Below are 17,138 nucleotides of genomic sequence, written 5' to 3'. Positions count from 1 at the left end.
TGGCTCTATCTCTGTAGTCAGCTTCCCTGCTCTGAAACCTGAGAGCTCTGCTACACTCAGACATCCCGATCCTTCTGTGACCCCGCAGGATCTGAGACCACAGTCTCCCTGTGAAGGGACCCCCGCTTAGCCGCTGGAGCAATGTCCCTCAGTGGAGCAGACTTCTAAAAGTTCAAATTTTGTGCTCTGTTGCTCCACTGGTTGCTAGAGCCGGCCCCTCCCCACCACGTTCTATCTTCCTGTTACTTTGGATTCACTTCTCTGCACATCCTACCTTTCAGAAAGTGGTCAATTTTCTGTTTCTAGAATTGCTGCTCTCCTTCTCTTTGATCTCCTGTTGGGTTTGTAGATGTTCAGAATGGTTTGATAACTATCTAGCTGAACTCCTGCCACCTGATGTCATCTCAGTCTGCTACTTCTCTGCCATCTTGAATCTCCCCCTTCCTCAATTTCTTTCATGAGTACTTTCGAGTTTTCTGAGTCCAGATTCCTTGCCTCTTTGGTTAGGTTTATTCTGAGGTATCTTATGGTTTTGGGTGCAAATGTAAATGGGATCGATTCCTTAATTTCTTTCTACTGTCTTGTTGTTGGTGTATAGAAATGCAACTGGTTTCTGTGCATTGATTTTATATCCTGACGGTTTACTGAATTCTTGTACAAGTTCTAGCAGATTTGGAGTGGAGTCTTTTGGGTTTTCCACATAAAATATCATATCATCTGCAAAGAGTGAGAGTTTGACTTGTTAACTTGGATGCATTTAGTTTCTTCTTGTTGTCTGACTGCAGAGGCTAGGACTTCTAGTACTACGTTGCATAGTAGTGATGATAGTGGATAGCCCTGTCACGTTCCTGACCTTAAGGGAATTGAGAATTATATTCACTGTGGGTTTTTCATAGATGGCTTTTATGATATTGAGTGATATGTGTACCCTCTAACCTTACATTTTGAAGAGTTTTGATCAAGAAAGGATGCTGTACTTTGTCAAATGCTTTTTCAGCATTTATTGAGAGTATCATATCCTTTATTAACGTATTTTCTCACATGGACTGATTTGCCGATGTTGAACCAAACTTGAAGCCCTGGAATGAATCCTACTTGGTCGTGGTGAATAATCTTTTTAATATACAGTTGGGTCCCTTAGCTAGTAGTTTGGTGAGCATTTTTGCATCCGTGTCCATCAGGGATATTGGTATGTAATTCTCCTTTTTGATGCGGTCTTTGTCTGATTTGGGGATCAAGGTAATGCTGGCCTCATGGAATCAATTTGGAAGTTTTCCTTCCATTTCTGTTTTTTTTTTTTTACAGTTTCAGGAGAATAAGTACTAATTCTTCTTTGATGTTTGGTAGAATTCCCCTGGGAAGCTGTCTGGCCCTCGGCTCTTTTTTTTTGTGGGGGGGGAGATTTTTGATGACTGCTTCAATCTCTTTACTGGTTATGGGTCTGTCCAGGTTTTCTATTTCTTCCTGGTTCAGTTTTGGCAGTTTGTATGTCTCTAGAAATGCCTCAATTTTTTCCAGATTGTCCAATTTGCTGGTGTATAGTTGCTCATAATATGTTCTTACAACTGTTTGTATTTCTTGGTGTTGGTTGTGATCTCTCCTCTTTCATTCATGATTTCATTAATTTGGGTCCTTTCTCTTTTCTTTTTGATAAGTCTGGCTAGGGGTTTATCAATCTCATTAATTCTTTCAAAGAACAAGCTCCAATTTTGCTGATATTTTTACTGTTCTTTTGGTTCCTATTTCATTGATTTCTGCTCTAATTTGTATTATTTCTCTTCTCCTGCTGGGTTTCAGATTTGTTTGCTGTTCTTTCTCCAATTTCTTTAGGTGTAGAGTTAGGTTTTGTATTTGAGCCCTTTCTTGTTTCTTTCTTTTCTTTTTTTTTAATTAACATATACTGTGTTATTTGCCCCAGGGCTACAGGTCTGTGAATCATCAGGCTTACACATTTCAAAGCACTCACCATGGCCTATACCCTCCCCAATGTCCATAACCCAGCCACCATATCCCTACTCCCCTACCCACCAGCAAGCCTCAGTTTGTTTTGTGAGACTAAGAGTCTTTTATGGTTTGTCTCCTTCCTGATCCCTTGTTTCATTTATTCTCTCCCAACTGCCTGAATCCCCTCTTTCTTGTTTCTTGAGAAAGGCTTGTATCACTATATACTTTCTTCTCATGGCTGCCTTCACTGTGTCCCAAGAATTTTTGACAGTTGTGTTTTCATTTTCATTTGTTTTCCATGGACTTTCAAAAAATTCTTCATTCATTTTCTAGTTGACCCATTCATTCTTTTATAGGCTGCTCTTTAGCTTCCATGTATTTGCATTCTTTCCAACTTTTCTCTTGTGACTGAATTCTAGTTTCAAAGCACTATGGTCTGAAAATATGCAGGGAATGTTCCAAATCTATTGGTTCTGGGTGAGACCTGATTTGTGACACAGGATGTGATCTACTCTGGAGAATGTTCTTTGCGCACTAGAGAAGAATGTGTATTCTGTTGCTTTGATGGAATGTTCTAAATATATCTGTGATGCCCATCTAGTCCACTGTGTCATTTAAAGCCTTTATTTCCTTGTTGATCTTTTGCTTAAATGACCTGCCCATTTCATTGAGGGGGTTGTATTACTGTCATTGTGTTTCTTTGATTTTGTCATTAATTGTCTTACATAACTGGCTGCTCCCATGTTAGTGGCATAGATATTTAAAATTGTTAGATCTTACTGGACAGACTCTTTAAGTATGATATAGTGTCCTTCCTCATTTCTTATTATAGTCTTTGGTTTAAAACCTAATTTGTTTGATATAAGGATTGCCACCCCAGCTTTCTTTTGATGTCCTTTAGCATGGTACATTGTTTTCCACCCCCTCACTTTAATTCTGGAGGTGTCTCTGAGTCTAAAATGAGTTTCTTATAAACAGCATATTGATTTTTTTAAAAAGAATTTTATTTATTTGACAGAGAGTGAGAGAAGGAGAGAGAGCACAAGTGGGAGGAGCAGCAGAGGGAGAGGGGTAAGCAGACTCCCTGCTGAGCAAGGAGCCCGATGTGGGACTCGACCCAGGATCCTGAGATCATGACCTGAGCCGAAGGCAGCGGCTTAACCCACTGAGCCACCCAGGTGCCCCGATGGTTTTTTTTTTTAATCCATTCTGATACCCTGTGTCTTTTGATTGGGGGCACTTATCCTATTTACATTCAGGATAACTACTGAAAGATATGAATTTAGTGCCTTTGTATTGCCTATAAGATGACTGTTATTGTATATTGTCTCTGTTCCTTTCTGGTCTATGTTATTTTCAGGCTTTCTCTTTGCTTAGATATCCCCTTTCAATATTTCCTGTAGGGCTGGTTTGGTGTTTACAAATTCTTTTAGTTTTTGTTTGTCCTGGAAGGTTTTTATCTCTCCTTCTATTTTCAATGACAGTCTAGCTGAATATAGTATTCTTGGCTGCATATTTTTCTCATTTAGTGTCCTGAATATATCATGTCAGTCCTTTCTGGCCTACCAGGTCTCTGTGGTTAGATTTGCTGCCAATCTAATATGTCTCCACTGTAGGTTACAGACTTCTTATCTAGAGCTGCTTTCAGAATTTTCTGTCTCTGAGGCTTGTAAGTTTCAGTATTAGATGATGGGCTGTTGACTTATTTTTATTGATTTTGAGGTGGCTTCTCTGTGCCTCCTGGATTTTGATAACTGTTCCTTTCCCCATATTAGGGATGTTCTCCAATGTAATTTTCTCTGATATACCTTCTGCCCCTCTCTCTTTCTTCTTCTGGGATCCTAATTATCCTAATATTGTTTAATCTTATGGTATCACTTATCTCTCAAATTCTCTGCTTGTGATCCAGTAATTATTTCTCTTTTTCTTGGCTTCTTTATTCTCCATCATTTGGTCTTCTATATCACTAATTCTTTTTCTGTATCATTTATCCCAGCTGTTAGAGCCTCCATTTTTTTTTTTTTTTTTTTGCACCTCATTAATAGCTTGATTTTAACTTGGTTAGATTTTATTTCATTTCTCCAGAAAGGGATTTTCTAGTATCTTCTATCGCTTTTTCAAGTCCAGCTATGATCTTTAAAATCATCATACTGAACTCTAGTTCCAACATCTAACTAATGTCTACATTGATTAGGTCCCTGGCAGTTGGTACTTCCTCTTGCTCTTTTTTTGAGGTGAGTTTTTCTGTTTTGTCATTTCGTCCAGAGAATAATAGAAGAGTGAGAAAAAAAAATGCTAATAGGGTAACAACCACCTCAGAAAAATATACACCAAAGAAATCAGAAGAGACCCAAAACCCAGGAGAAAAGAAAGGAAAACAAATGATCAGGCTTGTGAACAGAACAGAGTCACACCCTAGATTTAGTGTGTATTTTGGTCTGTTAGAAGAAACTGCCTCTCAAAATGTGAAAGAAAAACATATATACAAAAATAAGGGTAAATACGATGAAGGGATGGAATATGATGTATAAAGGTGAAAATTAAAGATTTCAAAAAAGCAATCAAGTTCATTGAAAAAAAATTTAGAAAAAAAAAAGAGAATGTGATCAGGCAGGAGACTAGAACCACGTCATTCACTAGATTTAGAGTATATTTTGGTCTATTATTTGAAACTGTATACCACAAATTTAAAGAAAGACAAATGTATATATAAAAAGAAATAAGGTTAAACACAATGAAGGGATAGAATATGACTGTAAAATGAAAATTAAAAAAGGTTTTTAAAGAGGAATTAATAAGACATTGGTTAAAAGAGAAAAGAAGAAAAATTTTAAAAAATAGAAAAAGAAAAAATAAAGAAAATTTTTAAAATTAACTTTGAAAGACTAGAGAATCATGGGGAAAAAGCCATGAATTCTATGTGCTATATTCACCTAGTGCTGGAGTTTTGCAATTCTCATTTATCAGTAAACTTAGCCTTGGCCAGATGTTCTTGCTGATCTTCTTTGGGAAGGGCCTTTTACAGTGATTCTCAAATGTCTTCGCCTGAGGTGGAACTGTACAGCCTTTGCCAGGGGCCAGGCTATGCAATCTCCTTGGGTGTGCTCTCAGTTTAAGTTTTGTTCCCTGAATGCTTTCCGTATAGCTTTGGAGGACAAGAATGAAGATGGCGGCCTCCGAGTCTCTGACCCAGTGGAGCCGAGAGCTCAGGGCCTCACTCCTCAGTGTGCCCTCAGAGAAAAGCAGTCAATCACTTCTGTCTCCCTGGTCTCTGGCCGCACTATGTACTCACCTGGCCTATAACCAAGCATTTCTATCTCTGGCACAAGGCCTCGTTTGGAGTCTCCAAACCCAGCAGATTCCCGCAGTGCACTCTCGTTCTGTTCCTCCCAGGGGAAGGTGAGTCTCCCTGGATCTGCTGCTTGTGGGGTCCCTGCTTGAAGAGTAGTGGCTCAACTGTGAAGTGGATCATGGTTTATGGCAACCCTGAGCGGAGAGCCCTCTCCCTGGCTCCATCTCTGCAGCCAGCTTCTCTGCTCTGATACCTGGGAGCTCTCCCGTGCTCAGGGACCCCCAGTCTTTCTGTGACTCCGAGGGACCTGAGACCACACTGTCTCAGTGAGGACTCCACCCCCCACCTAGCTACTGGGGTGACAACCCTGCATGGAGCAGACTTCTAAAAGTTCTGATTTTCTGCTCTGCTGCTCTCTCATTTCCCAAGAGCCAGTCCCCCCCCGCCCCTCGCAGTCTATCTTCTTGTATATCACCTTAGACTGACCTCTCCGTACGTCCTACCTTCTGTAAAGTGGTCGCTTTTCTGTTCATAGAATTGCTGCTCTTCTTCTCTTCAATCTCCTGTTGAGTTTGTAGGTGTTCAGAATGGTTTGATAACTATCTAGCTGAATTCCTGGGACCTGATGTAATTTAGGTCTTCTACTTCTTTGCCATCTTGCTCCCCCCACCCCCCAAAACATAAAGGTTTTAATTATGTCTTGTCTCCAGAAAAGCACATGTCCTTAACAGTGGATTGATAATAGTTCCAATAACTAATGGCTATCCAGGAAGAGGTGGGCAACCATTTGTTTGGATAGGATACAATTGGATAATTACATCCTATCACAAGGAAGCAAAATTCCAGGTGTGCTAAAGGAGTTTTTGGAAGGATTATTTTCAGTAGTATAATATATAAAAACACAGTCACCCTTGTGAGAATGAAACTAGAAGATTAGCAAATGAAGAAAGGCACAGCGGAGTCAGCTATTATGTTATTACACATCAGGTACTCTATATACGTTGCTTTACGTGATACCCATGGCACTCTCATGCAGCACCTACAGGCGCCTTCACTTTGTAGAAGAGAGTGGACACTCGAAGAGGTGAAATAATTTGTCCTAGAGTCATATTCCTGACCCAGGCCTGCTGACTCCCAAGTCATGGTTCTTCTAGTTCTCTATGCAAATTATCATAGAAAGAATTTACCAGAGGAAGAGCACATAATATTTTTGCTGACAACAAGGTAGCTACAAGCTGCCATGATAGAATGAGTCACTGTGGATTCAACTTACTTCAGGGAGGAATCCCCAACACCAATGCAGCCTCGCAAGCTGAGCTTCCTCAGGAATCCACCGCATCGCTTGGAGATATTTTCCACCACTCGACCCTGGAATCAAAAAGAGTCAGAAAAAAATATCATTCTTCATGCTGCTTATCTAACAGCATGATAACCTGAAATTTAGAAATGGAATATATTTTTTCCAGGTGTAATGAAGCCATTTTGGAGCATTCCTCCAACACTCCACTGTTCCTAAAGGAGCTGCAAGCATTGAAAAATGTTTTCAATTAAAGCATTAAGTATTCAAAAAAAACCACCAAACCTTAGTGCACTTTATTTTGGCAGCTTTAACCCTGGAGCTAGGCCTCCCCTACTCAGGGCTCGGAGCTACTGCACCAGTTGCAAGGTTTTTTGAGGTCAGCTGTGGGAACACTGGCTGCTAAGCAGCAATCTAAAACAACATTGCTCAAAAAACCAAATTCTATTTTAGCTACACATTACCACTCTAAAAGTTTGAAAATGTATTATAAAAGTTCCCCCTCATGCTCCTTAGTAATCACCTATAAACATATTTGCTTTGAAATAGGAAACTTGGCTGGATACTGGCAGATACATTAAAAGAAAAAAAATGAACACTGATAAAGCACTTTCACTTTTTCGGGCACGATTTTAACACTTTCTTGTACTTATTATGGCTCAGTTACTATTCCCAACAACTTCATGGTCTACTACTCCACAATGGAGATAATGAAGAGTATGTCTAGAATACAAATCTTTCAGGTCATCTCTTGTTACATTACCATGCACTGTGATTCAAGTCAATGGAAAACTACAAATCAATCCAGGCAGGACTACCAATGGTCCATACACTTCAGGATTGATGATTTGGGTTATTATACCAGGTAGAGAACCATGACCAGCTGAGGTGCTTGCTGCGAAGGGAGCACAGAATGGGGAGTAGAAGAAGACAGTTGAAAATATCAACTACCATCATGCAACCAATTAGAGAAATGAAAACTCTGTCATGAATGCTTCTCCTTATTTTGTTATGAGTATGTGTGTATGTAAAGCCAATATATTTGTTTTCTTTCCTCTTCTGTTCCCTTATGTAAAATAAGATGTACTGACACCATATCAAGTATTTAAGTATCATTAATTCTATATCATACTATTTAAGATACAGGATATGAAGAAGAGTGAACACTCAAGGACATTCTCTCTTCTTCTGAGGAAGGAGTTAGTGTGTTTCTGGTTGTACACTGGATACTTGTACCACATTAGGTTGAATTTGGACCTTGTTATTTTCTTTATTTGGAGATTAAGTATGGCTTAAGGTGATACATATGGGTGCCAAGTTGACAAGGGGTGAACATTTGATAATTAATCTGATGCATCAACTTGACTGGACCACAGGATATGCAAACACTTGGCCCAACAGTATTCTGTATGAGTCTGTGAGGGTATTTCTGGATAAGATTACCACTTGAATCAATAGAGAAAGAAAAGTTGCAGTGGGTGAGCCTCATCCAATCAAGTGAAGACCTGAATAGAATAAAAAAGGCTGAGTAAGTGGGAACTCGCCATGCATGACTGATTGAGCTAAGACAGTGGTCCTTCATGGCCTTTGGACTGGGACAGAAAAACATCAGTTCTTCTTAAGTCTGGAACCTGTCAGCTTTCAGACTGGAATCTACCCCATGGGCTCTGCTGGTGCACAGGTCAGACTGGAGCTCCGTATCAGCTCTCTTGAATCTCCAGCTTCCTGACTGCAGATCTTAGTACTTCTCAGCCTCCATAATCACATGATCCAATTCCTCAATATAAATTTCTGTGTTTGTATACATACAGACCCTATTAATTTTTTCTCTGGAGAATCCTGACAATTAACAGACTGGATTCAAAGCTTCATTTAGCAAATAAAGAAATTAAATGGTCAAATTGCCAAGGTTACCCTTTAGTGAGTGAGTTAGAGTTCTAACAGAGTTACTTGATTCTAAAGGCTGCACAACTACTCCTCCTCCACAAGGGAGGAAATACTGAAAGAGGACCATTTGGGTCTTTAAAAAAAAGCTATTATCCTCACTTTTTTTTTTTATCCTCACTTTCTAACATGGCAATCTTGACACTGAACTGTAAGCACTAAGCATTCACTAGGACACATCAAACCACAAGATCACAGGAGCAAGGCTCACACATATTGTTACCTGGCTAACATCTTCAGATGAAAATCTACACTCTGATATTGTTAGCAGCTTTATTTATGCTTTCGTGAGTATTTCCTAAGTTAATAAATGGTTGTCACTGGAGGTAGGGAAGCTTATAATTTGGAAATCTAAGATAAACATTTAAGTAAAAAATAAAACAGTGAAAACCCCTCCATACCAACATCTACAGATGAGGTACACAACATATTTTTCTCCATTTCAAGTTGGTTACATTTATATAAGCTTTCTATTCTTCCTTTCTTTGGAGTAAAAGCTTTGGTACTCAGATTAAAAAAAAATTACATTCAGAATTTTCTGCTGTACTGTTTCCAATGAAGAAAAAATGAGCTCAGAGTTTCCAAATGCAAAATTCAAGTCAATAACTGTGTATTATCCATTTAGATAGTATGTTGAATGATGATGATAGTATGATAGGATAGATTTTGGAATGAACAGCTTTCGAGAAAAATAAGGCCTAAATGGAGAGACCTTAGGAGTTATAACTTTTAGATTAGCATGCTACTTGGTTATTTCTTATTTTTGGCTTGGTGGAATCTTTATTAACCATGAAGACACTGACAAAAAATGTCCAACTTTTAAAGACATGGAAAATGCCTAAACATCAGGGTAACAACACTGATTCAGGAAAGAGTGATGCTCAAGGAAAGGCAAAATGTACACTTGTCATCTGGATGCTTTATTCTACCTTCTCTCTGAAACACAACAGTCACATTGTGTTCATGGTACCTACTGTTTCCTTCTAACTGACTGAACCACCCAGGAATCCCCCTACTGTTTCCTCTTACTAGATGAATGACCTTGGGTAAGTTACTCAAGCTTTTTGTGCCTCAGTTTCTTCAATATGGTATTTTTGAGAAAATTAAATGGATATTTGTAAGCTACTTAAATAGTGCCAGGCACATAGTAAATAGTTAGTATATTAATCCTGAACCTTGGTACATTCTCTTTCTCTTAACATACCCATAAATCATCATTTTCATCCCAAAGAAATAATTTTAGATGATCAGTTTATCCATGGAATGCTTCCTGGGGTGAGTATCCAATGGGTCCTATTTAAAGAACACAGGGGGCTCCAACACTTGATTCATAATCCAGTCTGGATTCAAGTTGTTAGCCCCGAAAGAGGAACTAAATAATATTAGGCTAGACTAATACTAATATGGTGCTATCTATTTTAAGTTTTCACATGTAGGGGCACCTGGGTGGCTCAGTTGGTTAAGCATCTGATTTCTGCTCAGGTCATGAAACTGACTGGGGTCCTGGCATCAAGTCCTGCATCAGGCTCCGAGTCTGCTTCTCCCTCTGCCCTTCACCCTGCTCATGTTCTCTTTTTCTCTCTTGTTCTCACTCTCTCTGTCAAATAAATAAATAAAATTTTAAACAAAAATTTTTTATATGTAATTCTTTATATAAATGGTTACCCATAAACTCGTCTTTCCTTTAGTGGAAGTACTCTTAAGTCTTTCTACAATGTATTTATATAGCTATGATCGGCTGTAAGCTAAAATTCTGAAATCAAATAATATACAAGGTAGTGCTATTTACTTGAAATAGTAGTTTTTAAAATCTGAATTTAAAAGTTTTAAATATGCCTTTCAAAAAGTTGTATAGTTCGGGAAAATCATCAAAGAAAACTGAGGGGACAGTAAGAGCCACAAAAATAATAATTTGTAAGAATTTTAAAAAACAACGACTTTCCTTTGGTGAGCAGAAATGACCACAATTTTTGGAATTTAATGTGCTTCTCAGCATCACTAAGTAAACACAATGAACAAAGATCTAGAGATTATCAGTTTGAAGAAGAATCACAGGTCAGCATGTTTGGATGGGGCACTGTGGAATCACTGCTATTAAGCCTGGAAAGAGCATTAAAGAACTCCTAATCCAGGGACCACAGTCCAAAACAGCAACTGAGCGCTTATGTATTCAGGCTGGGTGTGAAGCCCTGAGGTTCCTGACCCTTCCCAATTCAAAACACAACATGAGAGGAAACCCACAGTGGGAAACCCTATGCTCGGCCCCACTTGCTGCAGGTGCTCTGCTCCACTGGTTTGATATGGGATCAGACACTCTCCAGCTGGTAACCTAGAGAAAGAGGGGACGGGCCTCCACAACTGATCATTAACTCTTCTAAGGTAACACGAGGTTAAATAACTCAGAGGAAATTGTTTGGGCTCATCTCACTGTTAAGCATGATTATCTCCTTATCCATTAAAAAAAGACACAAAACATACACTTTGGTAGAAACACTTGATGAAAATGCTATATGAGGAACTGGATTAAAATACAACTCCATGACTACAACTGAATTGGCTAAACGAGAAATGAATAAGGTTCTCCCAACGTTGGGCAGATAAACTTCAGAATCTCCACACCCTTAATACAGTAGTCTAGATAATTATTATTTTTTTAAAATTTATTTATTTGTCAGAGAGAGAGAGTGCACAAGCAGGCAGAGTGGCAGGCAGAGGCAGAGAGAGAAGCAGGCTTCCCGCAGAGCAGGGAGCCCGGTGCGGGTCTCGATCCCAGGACCCTGGATCACGACCTGAGCCAAAGGCAGGAGGCTTAATGGACTGAGCCACCCAAGCATCCCAGTCTAGCTAAATATTGTGTGCAGTGAAGATTACTTTCCTCTTTCTTTTTCATTATAAGTTGATATTTAATCTAAAAGTTGTTTTAAAATAAACTTTTCTCATTTGGTCAGGCTTACCACTCTTAAATGGGGATATTCACGTATTTCCAGGTAAATACATGAAAATCCTAGAATTATAAACACTTTGAGGATTTTTTTTTTGCCTCTTTATTTTATAGACAATAAAACTGAAGAACTGAGAGAGAATATGGCTTAAGTGGCTGAGCTGCAGTGATATCCCAGGTCTCCATCTTCACTCCTCGACTCATTCTTCTGCCATTTCTCCATTCTTGATGCTGAATTAGAATTCTCAGTGGATCTTTCAGATCAATAAATATTTGTCAGGAGTCTGCTAAGATTAAATCACTGAACTGGGTGTTAATGATGCAGGTTCGGGGCTTTAAAAAGCTAAGCGGCAATACCAAGGCTATAGACATAACAAGGAGGGAAAGTAGTTTGTTACTGATACAGAGCCAAAGCAAAATACAAGCAGAATTTTGGTCTTGATGTACATAGATACCTTCTAGATTTTTTTCCTTCTCTCCTACACTCTGATATCTTAATATTAAATCTAGGGGTGCCTGGGTGGCTCAGTGGATTAAGCCTCTACTTTGGCTCGGGTCATGATCTCAGGGTCCTGGGATCGAGTCCCGCATCGGGCTCTCTGCTCAGTGGGGAGCCTGCTTCCCCCTCTCTCTCTGCCTGCCTTTCTGCCTGCTTGTGATCTCTCTGTGTCAAATAAATAAATAAAATATTTTTAAAAATTAAATCTAAATGCAGCAAAAGAAGAAGGCAGGAAAAGTGACCAGTTTACTTATCTTTTTAAAAAGTCTGTTGTCTAAAAGAAAGCTAACTTACCTCTACATCTGTTTGAAAGTTAAAAAGGTCTATTCTTTGCCAGTTGCTTCCATCCAGGGCTAGGATGTTCCAGGCCTAGGGTGCGGGAGGCAGAGGAGGAGAGATGGGGGTGAAAGAGATACACTGAGACTGTTAATGGAAGTCCTGATTCAACCTCTGTATTTCCAAACTTTTATTCCTGATATACATTAAGTGGACAGTCAAATATGGAATTAAGTTAACACCATGTTATATTAAATGTAAAAGATGACATTTAAAGTTAACTGCTTGGGACACCTGGGTGGCTCAGTTGGTTAAGCATCCAACTCTTGATTTTGGCTCAGGTCATGAGCCTGGGGTCGTGGGACTGAGCCCCGCATTGGCTCTGCGCTAGATCTGGAGCCTACTTAAGAGTCTCACTCTCCCTCTCTCTCCCACTTCCACTGCCCCTCCCCCCACCAGTGCACAGACACACATGTGCACTTTCTTAAAAACATTAAATTTAAAAAAGTTAACTGCTTGCTTGAACTAAAACTAAAACTCATTCTAATAAAACTCAATATTTATTGATTGATAAAAATCTGGTTAATACTCTACCTTGGAAATCTGTGCACATCGGCACAAAGTTACTATATCCAAGAAGGAAAATATTCTAGGAAGGAAGGGGAAAAACAAAAAAATGAGATGGTATTAACATTTTAGGATATTTACAACTTGAAAGATAAAATCTAATGTACCATCCTGATATAAGTTTTTTTTAAAGATTCCTCAATTTGAAATACACAAGCTCACTATAATTCTGCAACACTACTGTGAAATATCAAATGTTCACATGTTCCAAAGCTGTTTTAGACTCACTACACAAATCCCCTTAAAAAAAGAACCTGTTAAACTTTTATGTCACTTGTTCTATGACATGGACGTGGGATAGTAGATCATAATTTATTCTATTAAAAATCCAACTCTCTAATCTCTTAGACACTAAGCCTGGGGAGAGCTAAATCCTTCTAATTCTAATGTCCCTAGCACATGGTACAAACTCCTCTTCTGTTAATAGATGTACCAAACAGGTTCAGATGTCTGAGCCTCAAATAACACAGCCAAGAAAGACTCAATGATAAAACGCATTTGGCTTTAATGTGTTTGTTCACAGAGCAGAAAGATGGAGTCCATTCATTGGCAAGTTCTATAGTGACCAGTTTTTGCTGAGCAAAAGCCAAGAACCACAGAAGGGGAAAGATGAGGAAAAGAAAAATCAGAGAAGTAAACAAAAACCTAGTAGTGCCCCTAGAGGGAGCAGTAGCTGTCAGTACGTCAGGGGACTGGGTGAAGTCCCAACATGGGCAGTGGAGATGAGTTGTTGATGATAGCACTTCGGCAAATACCTGCGTGTGTCTCAGCACTGTGTGGTAACAGCTGCAAACAAAGAGCAGCTTTTCTGAGAGAAGAGAGGTTTATGAGGATGAGGTCAGGGACAATAATAGGATCTCAATTCTCATAGTTCTGGGGGATAAATATGAGAGTTTATGTCTCTGTGTAGAAGGGGGAAAAGTTAAGATGGCAAACAGCCACCTATAAAGTTCTTCCAAATTCTCCAAAGATAACAATCAATGGTCAGTTGAAAATCCATGGGCTCAGGGAACAATAGCAGATCCACAAAACCCCAGAGCATTGTACCCTACAATAATGCATACACAAGCAGCACCACAGGGCTAGTGATGCTACAGGTACCATTCTACAATACAGGCTCCAATCACTTTCTACTGAAAAGTAAAGAATAGAAACATTACGGCTATACTGACCTTAAAAGATGCAATGGAACTTTGTATATAGGAAAATGTTGATGGCTAAAAATACGCACTAAAGTATATGCTAAACATGTTTCAAGGTGCCTGCAAACCTACATGGCCTCTATGGAAATACATCTTGCCCCACCCACACGCCCTTCTGCCTCAAAGATCCATGTTCTGTGCCATACGACCATTCCACTATGAGCCACAACTCATCACTAGCTCTCTAAAAGACCAAGGACTGGAGAGAGAAATGCATATGGTAGAATATGCTGGGGCTAGGTTCTAAAGTAAAAGCCTAGGTGAAAAAGGAGTTAGCCAAGTTTCCCTTGAGAATCCCTTAAGACTGTACCTCCTTGGAGACCACTTTCTATCACCTCTTTATAAGAACAATTGCACTGATATTTAAAAAGGTAGCTAACTTCGATTGTGTATTTACTATGTGCTAGCCACAATTTATGTTAGTCATTTAACAGTCTCAACATTGTTTATCTCTTTTTCAGAGAATGACACAGAGCACAGAAAAGTTAAGTAACCTGCCCAGGCCACACAGATAGTAAGAATAGAGCTAGGGTTTGAAACCAGGTAGTCTGGCTTGAGAGCCCAAGTCTATGACCACTACATATACAGCCTTAGAAAGTTAAACTCAACCGTTTTTACCTCAGGACTGGACTAGATGCTATTTTTTTTTTTTCAACTGAACAGCTGATGAAGTAATTTTGCTTTGTGAGCATGCTGTATGGAAAACACCTGTCTTTGAAAGATAGGATCACACTAACTGAAGCAAAATGCTCACACATCCAGCCACACATGAAAACCAACAGCTGGAGCAAAAGTTCACATTTTCATCTCAAGCTTACTACCAAATTTTATGGTTACTGAATGAAAAAGCAGATTGCCTTTAATGTTTATTTTCCCTCTTCCCATCATCCCATAAATATATGTAGTTGAATTTGCACAAATTAAATAGGCATGATAGGACTCCAAATTACCAAACTGCAGCCTAAGTCGAATTCCTGAATCATGTTTCAGTGAATAAAATAAATGCCTTGAATAAGAGCGTGGGACAGTGGCAATAGAGACAAAGATAGCTAGAGGAGTTAAGAGTCATGGTAAATTGAGTTCCAGCCTTTCCAAGCATTTTTTTTTTCTTGGAAATTGCTTCCTACCTCATATGTGATAACTTCACCCTTCATTAGGAAAGCACTGCAAAGGCAACTTGGTTATCAGCAAATCTATAAAGGGATATATAGGAGTGGATATGCTTCTGAACTTTGTATTCTATTCCACTGGTCTGTTTGCCTACCTTTGTGCCAATAAGACTGTTTTAATTATAAAGCTTTATAAGTCTTGAGGTCTGGTAATGTTAAGTCTTTCAACTTTGTTCTTTAAGATTACCTTGGCTATTCTTGGTTCTTAGAATTTCCTCTTCCCTTTTAGAATCAGCATGTCAATTTTCACAGGAAAACTTTATGGAATTTTAACTGGGATTACATTGCATTTATAGAAACTTTGGGGAGAACTGAAACCTTTATAATATCAAGTCTTCCAATCCAGAAACATGATATATTCCATTATTTATTTAGGATGTCTTTAATTTCTCATAGTAATTTTTGTAGTTTTCCATATAGATACTCTCATCATCTTTAGATTCCCCTGCACCAGTTATTTGATGTGTTACTATTAAAATGGGATTTTTAAATGTCATTTTCTGTGTGTGTGTGTGTGTGTGTGTGTGTTTTTAAGTAAACTCTACACCCAAGCAGGGCTTGAACTGATAACCTGTTCACCACTTTCCTCCCTCAGATGAAGTCCTGTTAACCATCAATCTTTTTAATGTTTCCACAGTTTTGCCTTTTTCATAATGTAATTACTAGAATCATATAGTATGCGCCCGTTCAGATTAGCATCCTTCACTTAAAGTTTTTGTCTTTTAGTGACAAGATAGCTCGTTATTTTTTTTAATGTTACATTAATACTGAAATATTAATATTGAAACTGATGTACCAGTTTATCCATTCACCTATTTAAGGTCATCTTACTTGCTTTCAGTTTTGGGTGATTATGAATGATTATGCTATAAACATTTGTATGCAGGTTTTTCTGTAGGTACGTTTTCTACTCAATTGGATAAATGCCTAGAATTGCTAGATCATGTAACCTTATGTTTAGCTTTGTAAAAAAACTGCCAAATTGTCTCCCAAAGTGCCTCTACCATTTGGAAGCTCCACCAGCAATGAATGAGAGTTCCTGTTGTTCTGAATCTTGTCAACATTTGGTATTGTTAAGTTTTTACATTTAGGCCATTCTAAAGAGGTGTACAGTGATATCTCGTTCAGTTTTTAATTCCTTAAAGACATGATACTAAGCATCTTTTCATATGCTTACTGTCATGTGTATGTCTTCTTTGGTGAAGTATCTAAATATTTTGTCCATTTTTTAAAATAAATTTTATCTATTTGACAGAGAGAGAGAGCACGAGCAGGCAGAGTAGCAGGGAGAAGGAGAGGGAGAAGCAGGCTCTCTGCTGAGCAAGGAGCTGGACATGGGGCTTGATCCCAGGACCCTGGGATCATGACCTGAGCCAAAGGCAGCCACTCAACCAACTGAGCCACCCAAGTGCCCCTTGACCATTAAAAAAAAAAAAAAAGACTTTACTTATTTGGCAGAGACAAAAAGAGAGTACAAGCAGAGGGAGTAGCAGGGAGAGGGAGAAGCAGGCTTCTGCTGAGAAAAGAGCTGATGTGGGGCTTGATCCCAGGACCCTGGGATCATGACCTCAGTTGAAGGCAGACACTTAACTGACTGAACCTTCCAGGCACATCTATTTTGCCCCTTTTGAGATTCATTTGTTTTCTGTCAGATTTTAAGAGTTCTTTGTGTATTTTGGACATCAGTCCTTTATCATACGTGACTTTGAAAAATATATTCTCCAAGTCTGTGGTTTATCTTTTCATTCTCTTAACATTATCTTTCCCAAGGAGAAGTTTTTAATTTTAATAAAGTTCAACTTACCAATTTTCTCTTTGATAGATCATGCTTTTGGTATTGTATTTAAAAATTCATTGCCAATCCCAAGGTCACCTACATTTTCTTCTATGGTTTTTTCAGAAGTTTTATTGTTTTGCATTTGCCATACAGGTCTATGATCCATTTTA

General features: G+C 38.8%; 1 protein-coding gene across 6 annotated transcripts in view; it reads right to left on the bottom strand.

The window, feature by feature from the left end:
• FBXL2 (F-box and leucine rich repeat protein 2) overlaps window positions 1-17,138 on the bottom strand; it is a 151,834-nt gene that overhangs the window by 53,447 nt on the left and 81,249 nt on the right. For 3 of the 6 annotated variants that reach the window (XM_032303064.1, XM_032303197.1, XM_032303268.1), the window contains exons 3-5: window positions 12,788-12,842; window positions 12,212-12,286; window positions 6,510-6,604 (exon numbers count right to left, since the gene is read on the bottom strand). In XM_032303064.1, coding sequence (XP_032158955.1) covers window positions 6,510-6,604; window positions 12,212-12,286; window positions 12,788-12,842 — 225 coding nt within the window. The remainder of the gene's footprint in view (window positions 1-6,509; window positions 6,605-12,211; window positions 12,287-12,787; window positions 12,843-17,138) is intronic. The other 3 variants (XM_032303140.1, XM_032303321.1, XM_032303395.1) reach the window with 1 other exon arrangement.

The sequence above is a fragment of the Mustela erminea genome, chromosome 1 (genome assembly GCF_009829155.1).
Source record: "Mustela erminea isolate mMusErm1 chromosome 1, mMusErm1.Pri, whole genome shotgun sequence".
Lineage (NCBI taxonomy): Eukaryota > Metazoa > Chordata > Mammalia > Carnivora > Mustelidae > Mustela > Mustela erminea.
The sequence above is the reverse complement of the archived record's forward strand: the minus strand, read 5'-3'. Positions and strand labels throughout refer to the sequence as shown.